This window comes from Sturnus vulgaris, chromosome 5 (assembly GCF_052056855.1).
Source record: "Sturnus vulgaris isolate bStuVul1 chromosome 5, bStuVul1.hap1, whole genome shotgun sequence".
Taxonomy (NCBI): domain Eukaryota; kingdom Metazoa; phylum Chordata; class Aves; order Passeriformes; family Sturnidae; genus Sturnus; species Sturnus vulgaris.
The window spans coordinates 32331248-32350549 of NC_142247.1; the positions used below are offsets into that span (position 1 = coordinate 32331248).

At 38.9% G+C, this 19302-nt stretch overlaps 1 protein-coding gene across 1 annotated transcript in view; it reads left to right on the plus strand.

The window, feature by feature from the left end:
• LARGE1 (LARGE xylosyl- and glucuronyltransferase 1) overlaps nucleotides 1-19302 on the plus strand; it is a 267698-nt gene that overhangs the window by 188348 nt on the left and 60048 nt on the right. Inside the window, exon 8 of the mRNA XM_014889284.2 lies at nucleotides 18398-18502. Within this exon, the coding sequence (XP_014744770.1) occupies nucleotides 18398-18502 (105 nt within the window). The remainder of the gene's footprint in view (nucleotides 1-18397; nucleotides 18503-19302) is intronic.

Below are 19302 nucleotides of genomic sequence, written 5' to 3' on the forward strand. Positions count from 1 at the left end.
TTTGCAATCTTAACAACTATTTAGACTCTTGAAACAAGAAAAAAGGTTCGTAATTTATACACACTGACATTGTCACAGTGTATTGGCAAACTTCGTTGCTCATGAAATAAGTTGATAAAAATCCATAGAGGGATTGAGAAGGAGAAGAGCAGTTCCACCAAGTGGAACAGCAGGGATCTGAGCTCTGCTTCCCATCTCTGCTGCAGACATAAGCGGGCACTTCACTGCCTCTGCAGTCCTGGGCTCTGTTTGTGGGTTCCTTTCTCCATCCCGTTCTGTCTTGCCTACTCATTACAAGGGCTGTGTGTGGATGTAGCGCCCCTAGCTCTGGATTAGCTCTCCCTGTCCAAATAAATTGCTCACAGGAATAAATATTTTCCTCACTGAGCCTTTTTTACACTGGGAATTCATAGCTCCCTCTGATTTATCTCATACTGAGCCTCAGTGGAATAATTGCTGAAGATTTACTGGGAAATTCGTAAAGTTGTAGCTGTCTGGTTTCATTATGGTTTCTGAGGTGCTATTTTCAGTGCACCTGAATGATAGCTGTCAGACACTTTAGAGGGCAAGTTCTACCATTTTCTGTGAAATTTAACATCTAGGGCCACACATGATTCTGGTACTTTCTACTTGCAGAGTTTCCCCCCATGAAAACATCAAATTAGATGTATTTTCACAGTGATCAAACAGCAATATGCACATCCTGCTATGCCATTCTGGTAGCATTTCAAAAATAGTGGTTAGATTCCTTTTCACTTGGGAAAGTTGTTAGTTTTAATTTAACTTGATCTTCTAAGGAGCTAAACTTGGGCCATTCTGGATTAGAATTCATGAAGCCCAGTTTCCCAAATGGCAAAGCCTCTCCTACACATCCTGTGCTCCATGGAGCGTGCCTTGGCCAGAGGGTGCCTTGCCAGCAATTCTGTTCTTGGTCTGACAGCTTTCCTCACCAACTTGCCCGGAATGGGAAAGTGGGAGGTTGCTAATCAGCAGCAAAGCCAACAGCTGGTGTTTTTATGAGAAAATATATAAAACTCAGAAAATACATGAAAAACACTTCATTCTTTTATGGCATAAATTTACCGAGCCAAATTCTAACCTGCTACAGGTTGGAGTGGCTCCATTTAAGATAAAAGGAGTCATACCTGCTTGATACCCTCAAGTCAATCTGTTTAAGTGGAGGGTCTTCATTCCCTGTCACACAGGCTCACACCACTGAATCACTTTATCAGGACTCACAGCAGGTGCTATTGCTGACATATAAGACCACCCTGTTAAGTATATTTTATTCAATTGTCCTTCAAAGCCAGAAGTACTGACAAGTTCTGAGGACTTGACAATACTAGTGTTCACTGGAGCACAGATACCATCCAAGGACACACATGCCCCTGCAGCAGAACACATCAAATTTTAATGCAGACCCAGAGATATGAGATACAGTTCCATTGCTCAAGTATGGTCTACAGTACAAATTGAAGCTGATAAATGGAAATAAATCTGAAAAGAAAGCAAATTCCTTGTGCAAAGCGACAGGGACCAAAGATTTTCTAGTGTCAAGTCCAGATTGAACTTAGTATTCAAAGCTACTGCAACATAGCTATAAAGTGGCTTATTCTTCAGAACAGTCCACTTAAAAATATTTTAAAATCAGTGAACTAAGTTATGTACTGATCTAATCTGAAGTTATTAATCAAATCGGTTAATCTTCAAAAAGTGATTGACATGTTCTTAAAGTCTTCATTACCCACAATAACCTTAAAAACTTTCTCACAAGCCTCTGTGATTATCAGTGCCCCAGGAAATTAACTGTACTACAGTCATGTCTTCTTGTAGTTACTAATTAGCCTAACCAAAGCAAACATACATAAAGGAGGGTTGTAATTTTTCTCCCCTTTCCAGTCCAATATGATCCACTTCCCACTCTTATTCAGGAATATGTCTCAATCTGTCACCATGGAAATAATTTGATGTTACAAATATGAGATTTTAGAATCAGTTAATATGTCAGGCAGGTAGACCAAGACTAATTACAAAGGAGAAAAATTAAATTTAACACACATGCATTTATTGACAGTAATTAATTATGGGAAAGGAAATTAAGCAGCAGCTCACAATTGTTAAGTGGTCCAGAAGAAATACATCAAACTTTTCATAAAAAGTTTTTAAATAAGTATTTAAAGTAAGTATTTAAGTAAGTACTTACATCACTTTTGGATTATACTATGGAAACATTTTAATATATCCACTGTCATATACCTTGGAGCTCACTAGAGACCTCCACTCTATAATTCTTAGGTATAATTCATTTCCATTAGCAGTTTTATATGCTTGTTTCCATATTTCCCCCCCTCCCTGGTACATATTATTGTTACAGGCATATTTATAGTGTTAGTTTGTCTCTCATTCACAATGACTTACTAATAGAGTATATCCAGAAATTCTTAGAATTATAAAAGACACTCCTTTTTGTTAACATTGTTTGGCAGGGTTGATCTAGTTTCTGCTGCATATGCACATGCATGTTTGTAGTTGTGTGAGCAAGAGCTCATTGAAATTACTGAATGTTAGGTCTTGGTTTTTATTGCACGTATAATCACAGAGACTGTTCATTTAATGACTGTTCACATAGAATATTTATTAACTGTTTTTGCTGTTTTTGAGAGCAATGAATCCATAGGCTGTTTCTCAAATAGTAGAGTTGGAAAGAAATTATAATAAAAATTTTAAATATCTGTTTTATCTAACTTTCCTTCTTTTTCCCTTTGGAAAATTATTTATTTTGCCATCTATGCAGCAGAGGGAATAATAAAGTTTAGCTGGAGGTAGATTTTTCATCTTAGTTGTCATTTGAGGAGATTCTGACAAGGTTTCTTAGACCTAAAAATCAATTCACAGTACTTTATTCTTTGATGCATCTGTAATGGTTTTGTACCATTTTTTCCTACTTTTTTGTTATGGCTTGCAATTAAAAGAAAAAAAAAAAGGATTGATTTGCTTTCTGCAATAAGAAGTAGACATCCAGTATGAAAAATGACAACACCTTTCTCTTCTGAAGGAAGATAGTAAGGATTTGCATTAATAACCAACACGGTTCTTCCCCACTGGGCTTTCTCCCAGCCAAGATACTAGTCCAAATAGAAAGAAATAGCTTGAAGTCATCCCATCCTAGTTGACAGTGGCTAGAGAATTAAATCTAAATCCTTGCATTTTATCCTCCAGTAGATTATTCCATTCAATTCTGCAGCCAAATGAAGTCAAACCAAGTTCAGGTGTTCATTACTCAAAACAGTTTTCTAAATATGACCTTAAAAATATTTTCATGAAAACATCAACATTTCTTTCCCAGCTCGGCCATGACTTCAGATGTTCTTCAGTGCAGTCCATAAAAACTCTAGGTACTTGTCTCTCAGTTCTCCTCTCCTAGGTTTGCTGTGTCTCATAGTTGCTGATGGGGGCAATGAGGGGCAGAGAATATTTTGGACCTACTGACCTTAACTGAGAAACCCCACAATGTTGGTTCTCCCTTCTAGTACTGCAGAAAATAAATCTCAGGAAGAAGAGCTATGTCTTAAATTTGGTGGGTTTTCCCCTTGTTGGTTTCAGGGGTCAAAAAAATCTTTTCTTCTACACACACTTTTCTTAAGTAGCCAGGTTTCCTTGCTTTCCATTGTTGTTTCTGTGAAACAAGAACATGACAAATCCTTTTCTCCCTCAGAGTCCAGTAGCAGAATGCTAATGTTGAGTAAGAGCTCATTGGAGCAACACTCTGCTTTACTATAAGAAGAATTCCTGCGTGTAAACCTCTCATATCGTGGAGAGACACTCCCTTTCTGGTCTGGAAGCTGTCCTTTTTCCAGTCATGCATTTGCCTGACATTACAATCATCTTGGCTGGAGGAGAAAAGTAGGAAAGGAGATAACTTTCAAGGTAGTTTGATTTATCCTAATGCTCTTGCCAGTGAGTCACTGCTGTTTTGATCATTTTTGGTTTTTGAACTACAGACTCAATAGATTGTAAGAAGCAAATGAAGGGAAGTGTTTTCTCTCTTGCAGCAATTTAGAAAATTATTTTCATGTTTCATCTGCACAAAGATGATTTAATTAAATACTTTAATCCTGGCCACAAATAATTTGTGTAGTGGTTCAGTAAGAGAAGTTCAGCATTGTCTTGTCACAGAGCGTTTACTTAATCCCATCGTACCTGCTTGATAATTACTTTCTCAGATCTGTCCTTGCATTAGCTATAAAATTAGCTTAGAGGACTTGAAGGAAAAGAGGAGGGAAAAAATCCTTCAAATTAGTTAATAATTTATTGCTCTTGAGTCAGCCCTCATTCAGTCTTTCTGAGGGGTGAACCTTCCCGTTTATTGTGAAATGAAATAACATTAGTACTTTTCAGTTTCTAGAGCTGACCAGAATCTGATAATGATATATAGATCTTTTCTCCACTTCACTTCCAAAACAGATAATGATGTTTTTTTAATGCCTTTGTGTCTTAAGTCACATCTCACGTAAATATTCACTTCCTTGCAGCATTGATCTTGTAAGCTTAAATGGGAAATTCTCCTTTCATGGAAAGACAGGAGCTGAGTTGCTCTTCATATAGTGATAAAAAATGGAAGGTTGTCCCAGAATCTGATCTATGCCTTGGAGTTTGTTTCCTCATGCAATGAATGGGCTAAGTGACAGAATAAGAACTTTAAATTCAATTGGAAGGTCACATCTTACTCTAGAAGGACAGAAAATAGCATTTCACATGTTATAGAGGGGGTCTTGTGTTCTGCTCTTTTTTGTTACTTTGAGTAGGTAAGTACCACTGAAAATGATCCTTACATTTCTTATTCCAGTTTGCAAAGCACAATTGACCATCCATATCTTACAGCATTGAACACACAGAGAAAATCTTACAAATTAGACAGAAAACAGTCATGTCAAGAAGTTGTTTATTTCTGAAAAAGCTTAGGATGTGCTAGGAAGCAATTGTAGGTCCAAGCTTAAAGTAGTGCTAATGAAGTGTGGAGTTACGAAATTACTTACGACAGTGTAATAGAAGGTGACCAAAACTGGATGGATTAAAATGCAAGTTAATTAGGATACATTTGGAAAAAAAAAAATCATCTGTGCAAAAGATTACTGCAAGAGTTACTCAGAACCACCTACATTATTTTTTCTTTGTGAAAAGTAAATCCTAGGCAGGTCTGTCTGGGACAACACAATTGGATTATATAAGTGAGTACCATTTTTGTGCACTTGCAGGATAGAATCGGGAAGAAGGAACATCAGTTCTGCCTTCTAAAATGGCAGAGGTGGAAGCTAAAGTGAGATACTGAAGAGAGCCTTGCACAAATCTGCCCTTAGTGCTACCAAAGAATTTACCTTTTTTAGAGATTAGAACAGATTATCTGTAAACGTCCCATTTACTGGATGCTTTTGGAGCCATAAACTGATGTCCTGACAATTTTGTTTGGAGTGATTTAAGAAATTAGTACTATCATCTCTTCAGTACTTTTCCATGAACTATATAAACAGGCTTTTTGGGGACTTACTGTCCCTCTCACTCTCCATACAGCTGTTGTAGAGGAGCAATGGAGAGCACTGCAGCTCACCCAGATAGCTGGACACTGAGATGAACTGGGTGGGCAGTAATTCCTGCTGTGGGGTGGTAATTTCTCAAATTAGTGTTCTTGCTTCTGCAGCATTTATGTGACTAAGGTCTGAATTAATTCTCACAGTGTTAAATCCAATGGAAGTAAAGATTTCATCACTATATTTGACTGGGTCTTACTGATCTTCCCAATATGCAGCCAAAATTGTCTTCTATATCATTCTGTCATTCTGTTTTTGACTTAGCCTTTCTAATCTGCAAACGCATATATTAACTTCTTGGTTTTTAGTACTTGAAAGGCAACCCATTTTTAATTTGCTGAAGTATTAAATATGTTTATATTTCTATTTCGTAATTTGTATTTATTATTGTGCTTAATGGCTATGCAGCATGACTGACAGGAGGTGACATTAATTACCATCACGTGGAACTATTTGTTTTGTAATTTATTTCATCTTTAACACAAAAGAGGCTTATGATACACATAGGCTGCGAATAATTTTTTCATACTTATCTCATACATTTATTTCCTTTTATAAGAACAGGTAAAGTGTGCCATCTGACATCTGTGCTTATGCAGGAGTGAGTTAGCTAGGTCCATTCTAGAGATTTCAATTTTAATTTTGTTATCCGTCTAAACCTTAGACAGGTGAAGAGGAAAATAAGTAAATAGAAATACGCTGATATTTGGCTTGCTGTTTTTACCCTTTTGGATTACAAAATTTATTGAGATGCAAGATAGATTCAAAATTCATAACAGCATTTTATTACTTCATAAAGCAGGCGTTGCTTACACTTCATGCATTAGTAAGGATTAAAGGGATTAGCGGATACCAGAACTTCCTGCCCTTTGCATGCTTTCCTGCAGCAATTGCACACTTGGCTTCCTGCTTCTTGATGTCCTCAGAATTCTTAATTCTTTGATGCCTCTCTCTCATTTTACTGTGGAAATATGAGGGTTTTTCAATATATGAGATGATAATTTTGATTCTTTAGTATTTTTAAATGAAAGTTTGAGTGCTAAACCTTACTATAAAAATCACTTTTAAAAAAATCAGTAAAATTAGGCTCAGATTGATAATGGGGATACTATTGTTTAAATCTAGGTGGAAATCCTATACATAACTTATAAAGAAGTTCACAAAAGTTTTTCCAAGCTCCTGATAGGCACATTTTTTTAACCACTCAGGAATTTTAAGTTCTACTGCTGTGCTTGCCTACAGATGCTGTTGTTTCGCTGAAGCCCAGCAGATGCCAGCTATTTTCAGCCTAAATCCATTTTACATCTTACTTCTCCTGCACATAACCTTTTAGAAGGTCCACACAAGTTGACCTTATTACAGGGGATGGGTCTGTGGAGTGCTAGTGTGACATTTTACATACTAATGTAGGGGAAGGAGCACACAGCCAGAACAGAGAGGGAGGGCCTGTGTAAGAAGTTGGAGGGATGCTTTTTCATAGATGCAGATGACATGTGAGGCAGTCTGCAGTCTGACAAGGTGCAAAGCCCTTCAGCTTCCAGGAGGGGAACCAAAAAGACCTTTCTAAACATTAGGACCGGTAGACTTCTGCCCTCTTTTTGCTTTTTATCATATAATGTCAATGTTACCCAGTGAGCAAACTCCCAGTAATGAACTCTGGGTCTCTCCCTATCTGTCTCACTAAATGCCATTTGGAACAAGCGCCTTTTCATTTGACAATAAAATCAATGAATGAAATATTAGAGGCCTGAAGGATATGATGTGCAGAATACATTATGGGACTTGTTGTGTTTCAGTAGACAGCAAGTCTTGCCCTTTCTTACTGTTACCACAAACAGATCTACTTAATGAAACTGGTGCCTTCTGCTAATCTCTCACCTCTTTGCCTTTGGACTTCAACTCTGTTACTACTCTTCAAAGACTCTCTGACTGAGAGCTGTGTGATAAAATTCTGTATTTCCTGCGTACTGTTGGCCTCACGTTTTTCATCTGTTTTTCTTAATTAAAGCCAGACCTGCACTAACTAAATAATTAAACAACAGAGAGGGAGAGGGAACTTAAGCTGATTTTCATAACACTTGTTTTTATCCCTTTACTTAGTTGAGATAGCCTTCTTTCTCTCTGCTTGATGATTCTTCAGAACAGCAGGAATCACTCATTACTAAGCCAATAAACAGGGACAAAAGGGAAATGTCAGTGCTGAGACGGACTTGTGTTAAACATCTGAAAAACATTGGTACTATCCAGAAAGAGTGACCTGCAGAGAACTGAAGAATGGGGGTTTATTGCTATTTCCAAGCCTTACTGGATTCTGCATCAGGAATATTAACTGTTTTGTTGTCATGGTAGCAAAATGTGTCGTATGTGTAGTAAACAGCTGTAAACTAAGAAAGTAAACTAGTTAATGCTTGCTAGCAATCCACAAGGCATCCTGTAAGATTTATTCTTGGAGCTGAAGGTACTGAGCTCAACATGAGCTCAAGATGGCTGTGTAATTTTACCTTTGTGCCCATCATGGCTCTGTAGTATTGGTCATGCTGGCAAAACTGAGGCAATGAAATGCATGATTTCAAGTTGGGTTTACAAGTAGACACATTTTCAGCAAGAGAATATCTCAATTACTTTACCCTTTAAATCCACATGTCTCCAGAGTACAGGTTGAAAGACAGAGAAGAATATAGAGAAAGGATGGTTGTTTTCAAATTCAAGACCAATTCTCTGCACATTTAGTAGGTATTTGCAGTGCTCCATCTCTTGCTGAGAAAATAACTTGCAACACTTCTATTCTGTTTTCCAAGTTGTTCTTTTCTTCTCCACTGCCTGAGTGCAGAATCATGCCCTGTTGAGGGAGGCTGCAGCTCACTGAAGAGGTGACCTGTGTCTTATTGCACAGCTGGTCAACATAAGAACAAGGAACAGATCCCAAGACTCTTGAGCTCATCACTAAAGCATGAGATGTCTGATACAGCCACTGTTTTGTAGCATCAGGCAGAAGCATCTCTTTCTCTCTAGGCTCGAGATGCAAAACAGCAAGTTGTTGTTTGGTATCAGAGCTCTATTTCCTGATACTGGTTTAATTGTGCTTAATCATTGTGCTTAATCAAATATTTGCTATGTCATCTTACTGTCTGATACTCCTGATGCATAAATAATTCTTAGCAATAGTGTTTGTGAGCTCTAACCTGTCTTGAACCTGTAATTAAAAGGATAAAGTGAGCTGTTTACACAAACCAATTGTCAGTGTAGTAAGTGCCCTTAATAGCATTGGCAAGAAGTGCTAGGCAGGTAGCATCATCTTTCTACAGTCTGTGTCTACTGAAGAGACAACTCCTGAATTTTCATCTAGAAGAATTTGCAGATGCTGGTAAAGCACATAGCCAAAGGGAAATGCAAAGCTTGTTTATTTTTTTAACAGAACTGAACCCAGCAGAGGGGAAAAATAATGTCAACATAGTTGGACTTCAACACCACATACTATAACTTGGCAACCTTTTTCACATTAAGTGGGTGACTGCAGCCCTATTCGGATTTGTTTTGATTGTTTTTTAATTGTCACTAGAAAACCAACCATTTTCATTTTGTTCATCTTGTGCGGGGGGGGGGGGGGTTCTGCCTCTGCTTCTTCATTCTGGGATTTCTCTGATTCCCAGAGAAAGTAGTTATGATACATACACTGATTTCTTGCTTACAAACGCTCTTGGTGTGTTAATTGATTTAAAGAATTTGTTCCTTTTAAATAAAAAGAAAGTGAGGTTAATATCTTGCCGCTAATAAATAACTGCCCAAAAGGATATGAAGTAGGAAGCTGTGCACACTTTCCTTGAGCAGTCTTTGGAATATTAGGAAGCTCTCTTTCTTTAATTCCTTGCTAGCAAAGAAGTTTACTATTCCAACAACGTCAGGCAACAATCACTGAAACGTGATGAAGTGTAGTGATGCAGTGATGTGAAAATGAGGGACAGACAACTTTGAACCTCTCTTACCTGGTGTGAATATGACTTAAGATCATTCAGTTAACATCACTACTGAAAAATGCAGCTGCCTGAACGTCAAGAGTAAAGTGATGAGACATGCCTGCAATCCCAAGGGATGTACCGAAAGTAAATCTATGTCAGGGCAGCACATAACATTCAGAGATGTGGCAAGGAAAAACTCAGCCATCAGTGGACCCAGTGAGCTGACAGCTGCTCGAAGGTGAGCTGAGTGGGAATTCCTGAGTGATTACTGGCAGTGACATTTCAGGCACTAGGCTCTCATTAGGGACAGTCTCTCAGTGTCTAAAATTGGTACTCTGGGTCTCACAAGTCCTGGCACCTGTTCCTAGATCACCACTCTACCTCCCCAGTGACCTTGGAAGTGTCACTCCATCACTACAAGCCTCAGTTTCTCCTGCTGTAAGTTCTCCTTAAGGAAGTGCTACTGCTGAAAGGCATTGTATCAGAGCCTTATTGATCACACCCTGCATCCTGCTGCTCAGCTCCCCATGACTGAGACACGTTTCACAGATGGGCTTTGTGCCAACAAAAATGTTCCTAGCAGGACCTTATCTTCTTTATAAAATTGATGCACTTAAGACAGGCAGAGTCATAGTGCATAGATAGTTACTTTCCTGCTCCTCACAGTTTTATTACATTATCTTTGGCAGCAAAAAAAAGAAAGCATTTTTTGTTCAGTGATCGCTTATTCATTCATAGCCCAAATTCAAGCAGTGGTTTTAATAGCTTGTATATTCCTGAAACCCTGGACCCTTTCTGTCAAATCAATGCCTGAATATTAGAAGGGGTGGATTTGAATTGACTTTGTTCATAAGGATGTTTTGCTGCTTTCAGAGAAAGAAGTTTTCAGTTTTACAAGAGTGTGGGGTTTTGTATTGAATAAATCAAAAATTTAAAAGGAGACCATGATAAGGGAAAAGCTGTTGGTGTGAATAAAAAAGTAAGATGTGTAGTCAGAGCAGTGGGTACATCTTGCTGACTTCCTGCAGCCTGAAAAGGATATTTACCAGCTGCAAAAGATTCATGTGTAATCTCCTATTGCTGTTCATTAGATGTCAGTTCTACTGCTGGGACAATTTGTACTATAAATAGTGACATAAAAACTGAGGCGAGGAAGGACTGGACATGGGCACAACAGCCCACGTAGCTGCTATGGGCTTCTCTTCTGCTCAAGCTTTTTGCTTGACAACAATTGCACAACCATTTCAGTCTTCTCCAGACTCCACTGCAGAGCACATTTCATGGTAATGAGTTGGGCATATCACAGAATGGGTCCAGGTTGGAAGCGACCATAGAAAACCTCAAAAAGTTTTGTGGCAAAATGAAAGGTTTTTTCTACACTTACCCTCTTGTGCTCAACTGCTGAGAATCCATTTTCCTGAAATTCTGCAGATGAAAGTGCTGCAAACATTAATGATAGATTTACTAGCTTTGCTGGGGTTTGCTGGACTTCTCACTGTCCTCTTAATTTTTCTAACAAGCTCCTTGGAGGACACTAGAAGATGAGCAGAAACCCAATATATTTTCTTCTCTTGATTGATTTCATTCTTTCATCTTTGCTTATGAAGATGAATCAGATCTAGGTCTTCACCCCAACCTTCCTTAATCCAGTTCTGTATACTACATCCTCTTGATCACCTTTTATATGTGCCTTTTGAATTCTCCTTCCTACCACATACAAAACATTTGTCACAAAACGTTTCTCTCTGTATAGACTCTGGCCAAGTTTTCTTCTCTGGTCTGAGTTGCTTTGGCTTCTTTTGTCCTTGTCACGTCATCATCTCTGAATACATCCCAGAAGTCAGCTGATGCCATTGCTTTACATCCTTGTTTCAGCATTGCCAGAGTTTGCCTTTATTCCTTTCACTTGCTCTTTTCTCTTCCATTGAATCAACCTGGCTCAGCTTTACTTTCTCTGCCCTTTCTCTGCCTCATTTGTCTACCATCCATTCTTACCAGGTATTCACTGCCTGTATCCTCTCTTCTTCTCCTAGCATCAGTGTACTATGCACATGATGCTCCTGTGGAGCCATCCTCTCCTCTTCTGAGCCAGTCCTGCTGTACCTTCAGGGAGCTACTCTTTGGCCTCCTCACCCAACCTGTGCCTCCATAACTCTTCGTGCAGTTTCTCTCCATGAGTATTTAGTCCACTAAAAAGGAGTAATGGTTGCTGGGAAACAGCAATGTACTTAATGCAAATGAGATATCAAGCAAAAAAGTTTAACTTTTGCAGGAGGCATTTTTCCCTGAAACTTCACATTTCCATATGCAAAAAAGAAGTTCTTCACAGCAGAGGCTATATATTTGCACACACATATCTGTACATATTTCTGCATGTATATATGTATGTACATGTGAATGTGTGCATACAAATATGATGTATATATCTGTCACATGTTTGCGCACCTGTGAAATAAATGCACAGTAGAGGTCAAAGTATTCAGTTCTGTTGAACACAGTCTATCCTGTACCATACAGGTGTATGAGATGGTGTCAGACTGTATTTTTAGGGTCTGGCATACTTGTGTTACAGAGCACACACAAAGTTTCACATGTGTATTTTACACTGGATTCATAGTAAAATTTCTAAAAATCTTTATAGTGGAAAGTCCTGATGGATTTCGATCTTGAGATATATTTTCAGAGGTAAGTCAGGGCATTTGTTGCATGAGAAGATAAGAGTCTCTTTTAGGAATGAGAGAGGCCATGGCAGTAGAAGAAAAGAATGAACCTGGGAGCAGGAAAAAACATGCATTTATATAGACAGCACGAGAATTGCAAAGGGCAGCAACAGTGAGGATGAAGAACTTGAACTTGACAGTGATCTGAAGAGGTGGATGAGAGATATGGCAGGAGAAAGATTTTAGAAGCCTCGCATTTTGTATGAACCAATATATGGTCAGGGGCAGGAAGGGCATCAAGAAAGGGTCAGTCACTCAGGCAAGACTTCATATGAAGTGCAGCTGGTATCAGCTGGTATCAGTCAGCTTAAGTACACTAATTTCATTGAAATCATGCTGATTTATACCAGCTAAGGATGTGGCCTCACACATTTCAGAAAGTGTCTTATGCAGGTGTTTAAAGGCTAAAGAAAAAAAAATCAGGAGAAGCAGAAAAGAGGAAAAGGGCATTAATCAAAGATTTTAACTCTGAATCATGCAGAAAATAACTCTGCTTCATTGCACCAGTATAGATTCAACTAGTCCTGACAGTGTTCATCAGGCTTGGTACTGGCCAATTTAGAATATTTCCAGCACTGAGAATATGTACATTTTCCCCTCTTCCCTTCTGTCAGTTTTTTATTCTCTATTTCTGTGTCCCATTTTGGGAACAGAATGCTGCAGTTCTGAATTCTGCCAAGCTTGAATCTTAAATTTTTGTCGAGTCCTTCTCCTCCCTTTCAGTTTACACTGAAGACATGCATTGCTCTGGCAGTATTTGGCTGTAGTTCCAGCATTCCTGTCTTTATTAAATTCCTAATTATCTAAACCAAGGCTGTTGGAGTAGTTAGAAGTAGCAAGACAGAGTTCTGCTTTGTTCTCCTTTAACAGTCTCCACAGTGTAGAAATTGCTTACTTACTATGTTTTTAGAGGCTGAAAACGACTTTGCACTTGATTTTAACTTTGAAGACTTCTACCAGATATAACTAAACCTTGCAAATCCAACAACCAGGAGAACTGAGCTGAAATAGATCTTTTCTGTGATACCAGGTCACTCTTTGGCCATGGGCAATCAGAACGTGACACCCCAGCCCTTCCTTGCCCTTTAATATGTATTTTTATTTTCTCCTTTCTGGAAACAGCCTGATGTCCTGAGAAACTGCAGTTCACTTAAAGTGTTTACAGTGGATCCAGTGCTCTTACTCTAATTGTGGTGGAGTCATGTAAAAGCCACTGTAGGTTTAAAAGAAAAAAAAAAAAAGCTTCCACTAAAGAAGATGTTGAAAGTACCTGTAATAACTATAATTTTTTACTACTATTTTTATTGTTTGTAATAGCAAGATACGTCAAGGCAAGAGCTGAGGTTAAGGTCCTGTGTACCATACACTGTAGAAAAGATTAAATCCTCTAAAGCTGGGAAAAAATTAGGGCAGAATAGGAAAATATTGCTCACAGGCACCAAGATTGGCACCAAGCAAAAGCAGCAGATATCAGACACAACATAATTAAAATCTGATACTCCAGATGTGTCATGTGCCATGAGACACTGTGGCCAGAGGACCCCTATTAAGAAGTGCCACCAAAGAGCTGCACTGTTGTGCTCTGTGTTGCACAGCTGCTCCTCCCTGCTGCTGGAGACAGCGTCATGCTGGATGGAGCTTCAGCCTGGCCACTGCTGCTGCTCTTACCCTTTCAGTAGAAAGTAGCATACACTTACTAACTCTGAGGACTGACATATGTAATATGTGAGACAGGCAAAATGGAAGAGGGGTAAAGTTTTTTTTCAGGGATACCTGAGCAAGAGGCTGTTCCGTGTCACCCAAGAAGTCAGTGTCACACTGGGAGCTGAGTTAAGGTCTGGAGTCCCCTTCAGCATCTGAGTTACAGGATAATGCTTTCCCCTCCGTTAGCTACCAGAAATCTGTGAAGTAAAAGCAGAATTGAAGGCACTGAGTTGTCAGGTTCAGAAGTGTCTGTTTTTCCATGGAAACCTCTTCCAAGCAACAGCCAAGCTTCTCATTGTGCAAGAGCTGTCAGGCAGCTGTTCTGTGCAAAACGCTGTAGCTGCAGCTGCTTTCTGGAGAAGTCTCAACCTACAGCCAGGCAGCACACAGCCCCATTCCCAGCAATCCAGCTGTAATTCTGCCTGACCAGTAATTTTTCACTGTGGTCATGCCAGAATCATAGTCTTGTTTTCTCTTGTCTGCCTGTTAGTGGTGATGTATGAAGAAGTAAGAAAGACAGCTTAATTTTCATAAGCTAACTTGTGCCTGGAGTAACAGAGAGTGAGAGGAGTGCACTTAATCATAACTGCAGGACCAGAACAGAAAATGATAGAGCTTTTGCTGTTAGTTGTGGTATTTTATTATAATAACTCTTAGGAAGAAGAAACCGGCAGCTCGGAATGCTGAAAGGTTCAAATCCATTACAGCAGGCACCGTGTTCTCATCTGCTGGAAGAATAGCTCACATAACTCTTATGCTTGCCTTTTCCAAAAAGCCGTGCTGGGAAGGAACTCTACTCTACTCTGCCCAGAAAACCTGAATTGAGACTGAGGGATGCTCAGAGGTGAAGTGAACCTGGTGATAGTTCCTGCAGAACTGTGAGCACCTTGCAGGGCTGGCACAAAGGGTGGCAGAGGGACAGGCTGGCCATGGTCAGAGAGCTGTTCACTGTGCCTGCTTGACACCACACATCCCTTTGGCCAGTGCCTCATGTCTCTAACTTTGTGATGCACTTGGAAAAGTAAATAACTAAATGAAATAGCTGGTAGTGGACATATTTATTCTCACAATGATTAATTCTCACAATGATTAATTAAAAAAAATTAATTAAAGCTCTGAGTGAAAGCTTTGGAGTGAATTTTTAGTTGATTGCAATTGGAAAGACAAAACTTTGGATTTTTTTTTTGTTTGAATTCGAGATACATGGAATGATGTGGTCTATAGGCTATTTATTATGCATCTGTGTTATGAGTCACATTATTTTATATTATTTAACATGAGGATGGTTGTACATCCTTAGATGTTATTTTGATATCTTCAGATCATAATATTCGGGGAATGTCTTTCAGAAAATATTTATGATTTTCTTTTTTCTATGTTGATTCAGAATGAAAACCGTTTTGGGAACATTAATATTTGCTATGCAGCTGAAGTTCTGTTTTCTGGATTACTTCCGCCTTAAGTCAAGATCACACAGACAATGTAAAGGGAAATAAAAATATATTCTACTTTGGCAGAGACAGCAACACTATTCCAGCCTAGAGAAAATAGAATTATAACTAGAGAAGATGGAAAGCATATCTCCATAATTTTCTCCAAGGTGGCTTGGGAGACAAGCCATCACATCTGCCTAATAGGCTTTTTATGCACCAGTAAGAGTTACAACAGCCTGACAAGTTGCATATTGCTCTACCCTAGGACAGTGGTGAACGTGTGCACGTTTGCAAAAGCAAACCAAAGCATGTTAGCTCATACATTTTACTGTGTGTTTGTGACAAGCTAAAAGAACATGTACAGGCAGTTATTCCAGCTCAGTTGATACACAGTAAGTCACATTATCTGATCCCTGTATCTGAGCCCTACAGCTTTCATGATGTTCATTTCTGCCTTCATCCGTGTCCCATATCAAACCTCAAGGAATAGTGGTGGAACCGAGATTTTTTCTAGTGTCTTCAAAAATAAAGGGAAAATGCAGAAGAAAATTATATAGCTACAGTAAATACATGCAAACATAATTTTCTGAGCCTTTTTTAGTTTATCTTGGCATGAGAAATAATAACTGAGAAATAAGTATTTCAGGGGTGAATTAATAGAACTGAGATTTTAGGCTGGTACCTGGGAGATGAAAACCATTAACAAGCATTAAGGTTTGTTCATTTTTTCTAATCCATTGATTTAAAGGCTGAAGTCTGTAGCATGTTGGGAAATCCATGAGGCTAAAATAATGAAAGCAGATTGATGCTCCATGGTAAAGAAGTTTGGTACCTGCTTCTTCTTGCAAATGGAATTTTGATGGTAGTTGTACTACCCTGAGAAGGATCTGTGGACTGCAGAGTTGTGAAATGTGCTATTAGGTTATGGACAGGGTCAGTCTCTTCCTGCCAGTTATGCCAACCCATTCCAGCCCAGCTGCACCTTCATTTTCTGTTGTTTTTTTTTTTTTTTTTTTAATTTTTGCTCCTCACCCTTTACCAGACAATGTTTCTTACCTTGATTTATTCTAGTTCAGCTGTAAGGGAGATAAACAGCTATAAACAGGCAGACTTCCAGTTTGGAGTCAACAAGTGTTGGTTTAAATCATGTCCTTCGGCCTCTCTTTGCTTTAGGCTCCTTTCAGCCAGTTGGGATCCCTTTCATATTTCCTCACAGTATATGGCTTGTGATGTCTGATGTGCTTTCCAGTGTGTTCCATGCATCTCACAGCTTGAGAGATGCTATGGCTTATCTTTATAAACAGAGTTGCTTAGGATGTGTTTGCTTCTGGCTTGTAGTTTCTTTCATTTGCTTGTGCACTCCGTTAGTATTACCAGTTTTCAGTAGCACAAATGGGTCTTCAGTGATCCTTTTGCTCTCTCCCAGATCTTCCACCTTCTTAAAAAAATATTTATGGGGTCTAATGTGAAAAATTACATATACTGTGTAACAAATAAGTAATGGAATAGGAGAGACATCACTGGAAAATAAGGTCTGGTGGAAAGTGACATATTGTCATTAGGATAGAGTAGGATGATGCTGGAGTGGTGTGGAGTGGACTTAGTAATCACTCAAAGATATTTTTAGATTGATTTCCATTCACTCCTTGAATGCATTCATAGTGTTCTGGTTTATTTTTTATGTGCATTGGCCAATCACTGCTGCTCACACTCTTTGAAACAGCATTCAAGACATGTTGGGGTTACTGACATTCCACTGAATTACAGATACCACAGGAGGGAATTGCCATCACTTTCTAGCCAATTATAAAATTGAATTAATCATATCTATCTTTATGTCTTGTTCTCAGCCCAACCTTGTCTTGGACCATACTGAAATTTTAGTAATATGTAGCTGTGGTTCTATGTAAGCAACATATAATGATCATTTCAGGCTTTCAGTGCCCTGCTGTGACCATACACACAATTTTACGAGCATGGCTGGGATTTGAAAATGAGCCTTCAAAGCATAATGCTTAATTGCTTTTTCAAAAGGTTGCAAAATAATTTCCAGTACCAGTCTCAGTGCCATCACTGAGGATGTCCCTCTTTCAAAGCACCATTCCTTTTCCTTCCTCTGACTAGATCCAAATGCAGGTCTCCCCATCCCTCCATCCTCTGTTACCACAGCATCATTTCAATCACTTCTCTTATTTACATTTTATACACCACATTTTAGGATACATAATTAAGTCCTTATCTATACAAACATTCATTTTTCGGTTGATTTTCAAGCAGTGGAAACCTTCTAGACACATTTGATTTAATATACATTTTACCCAAGCTGAAGCCAGCTGCTAATCAATGCAAGATAAACTGAAATAAAACTGAAGTCATAATTTCTATGCAGCATTCTACACAGGCTCACCTAAATGACTTTTAAATTACTCTCTTAAATTAAAATGGTGCAACTTTCTTATGCAGGCAGTCTCTTCAAATCCAGTATTTTTTGGAGCAAAAGGGGTTTCCTTTGTAACTGAGAAAAGAAAATCCATGAAACTTGTAGGGGGAGCATGGGAAGAGAATAATTTGTTATACTGAGCCTTGTTCTTCAATTATGTTATCTCCATCAGAGTATGAACAGATCTTCATATTAGATGATCATTTTACCAACACTTAATTCTCACTAGGAGGATTCTCCATCATTGTATTCCAAAATCAAGCAGCATTCAGATTTGTCTGGGTGACATATTTCTGTCAGCATGACAAAGGTTCCCACAGTGTTTAATTACTCAGACTAGCCAGGGAAGAAGGGGAGAAATGAGCCGTGCTGAATTTGCTGTGCCAGGCTTGCTTGTCTGTTACATAAGCTGGCTTCTGCTGAAGGCATGGAAGGAAGGCAGCACCCCAACTTCTGCCTTCTCTTTCCACTGGTTATCCCTCTCCAGATTGCCTGTGTGTTTTCCATTGATTGACTGTCTTTTATTTTATGTTCCTCTTACAATTTGCTCATTTTCCAGGGCAGCAAGTTCTTGGCTTAGTGGAGAACCAGAGTGATTGGTATTTGGGCAACCTTTGGAAGAACCATCGGCCCTGGCCAGCGCTTGGGAGGGGCTACAACACAGGTAGGACCCTGAGGGTTTGCTTTGAAGTGACTCTTGCATTGAGTGTGCAGTCAGTCCCTGGTGTAGAAATGTGGTAATTTGCACCCCCCTTCCTAAGCTACAGCTAAATTTATCTTTTATAAAAGGAAAAATGATGCAATGTCGTGCATTTTGGAGTTTCTGGTCTTCTCTAAATGGTGTTAGAAAAGATTGTGTGACATCCTTTGGGGAAGAGCAGAGTTTTCAGCAATCTGACAAGTCCTCAGCACATCTCATACAAGATTTTTGTCCATGATGGCTCGTATATAGGCCCAGCAAGAGGGAATGAATAGGAGTTGAGGCTCATTTTCTGTAGAGAAGTAAATGGTATCACAAAATGTTAGCCCAATAAAGATAATAACTCCTGCAGGACACCAACAGGATCATAATTGTCCTAATAAAATGCAAGCTACTGGCCATCAATTTCTGCTGCCATGAGAAAGGAATAAAGGCACTAAATCAGAGAGTTTTATTAGGTTACAAGAGATAGGTCTTCCCACTGATTTGTGTTTAGTATGTGAGAAAACATACCAGGTGCATAAAGAACACACACATACACCTAAATCATTTCCATGCTGGGCTTTACATGCTGATGCAGTGAGTTAGATTCTCTCTCTCTTTATAATAAAAGGACAGAACAGATGGTGAAGCCTCCATTTGGAACAGATGAGTCCATTTAAATATCCCTGCACTATCAGGAAATTATTCACCATAATAGTGATTTTGCTTCACAGAAATACATTGGATTGAATTAAGCAGACTAACTAGAAAAAGGATTGAAC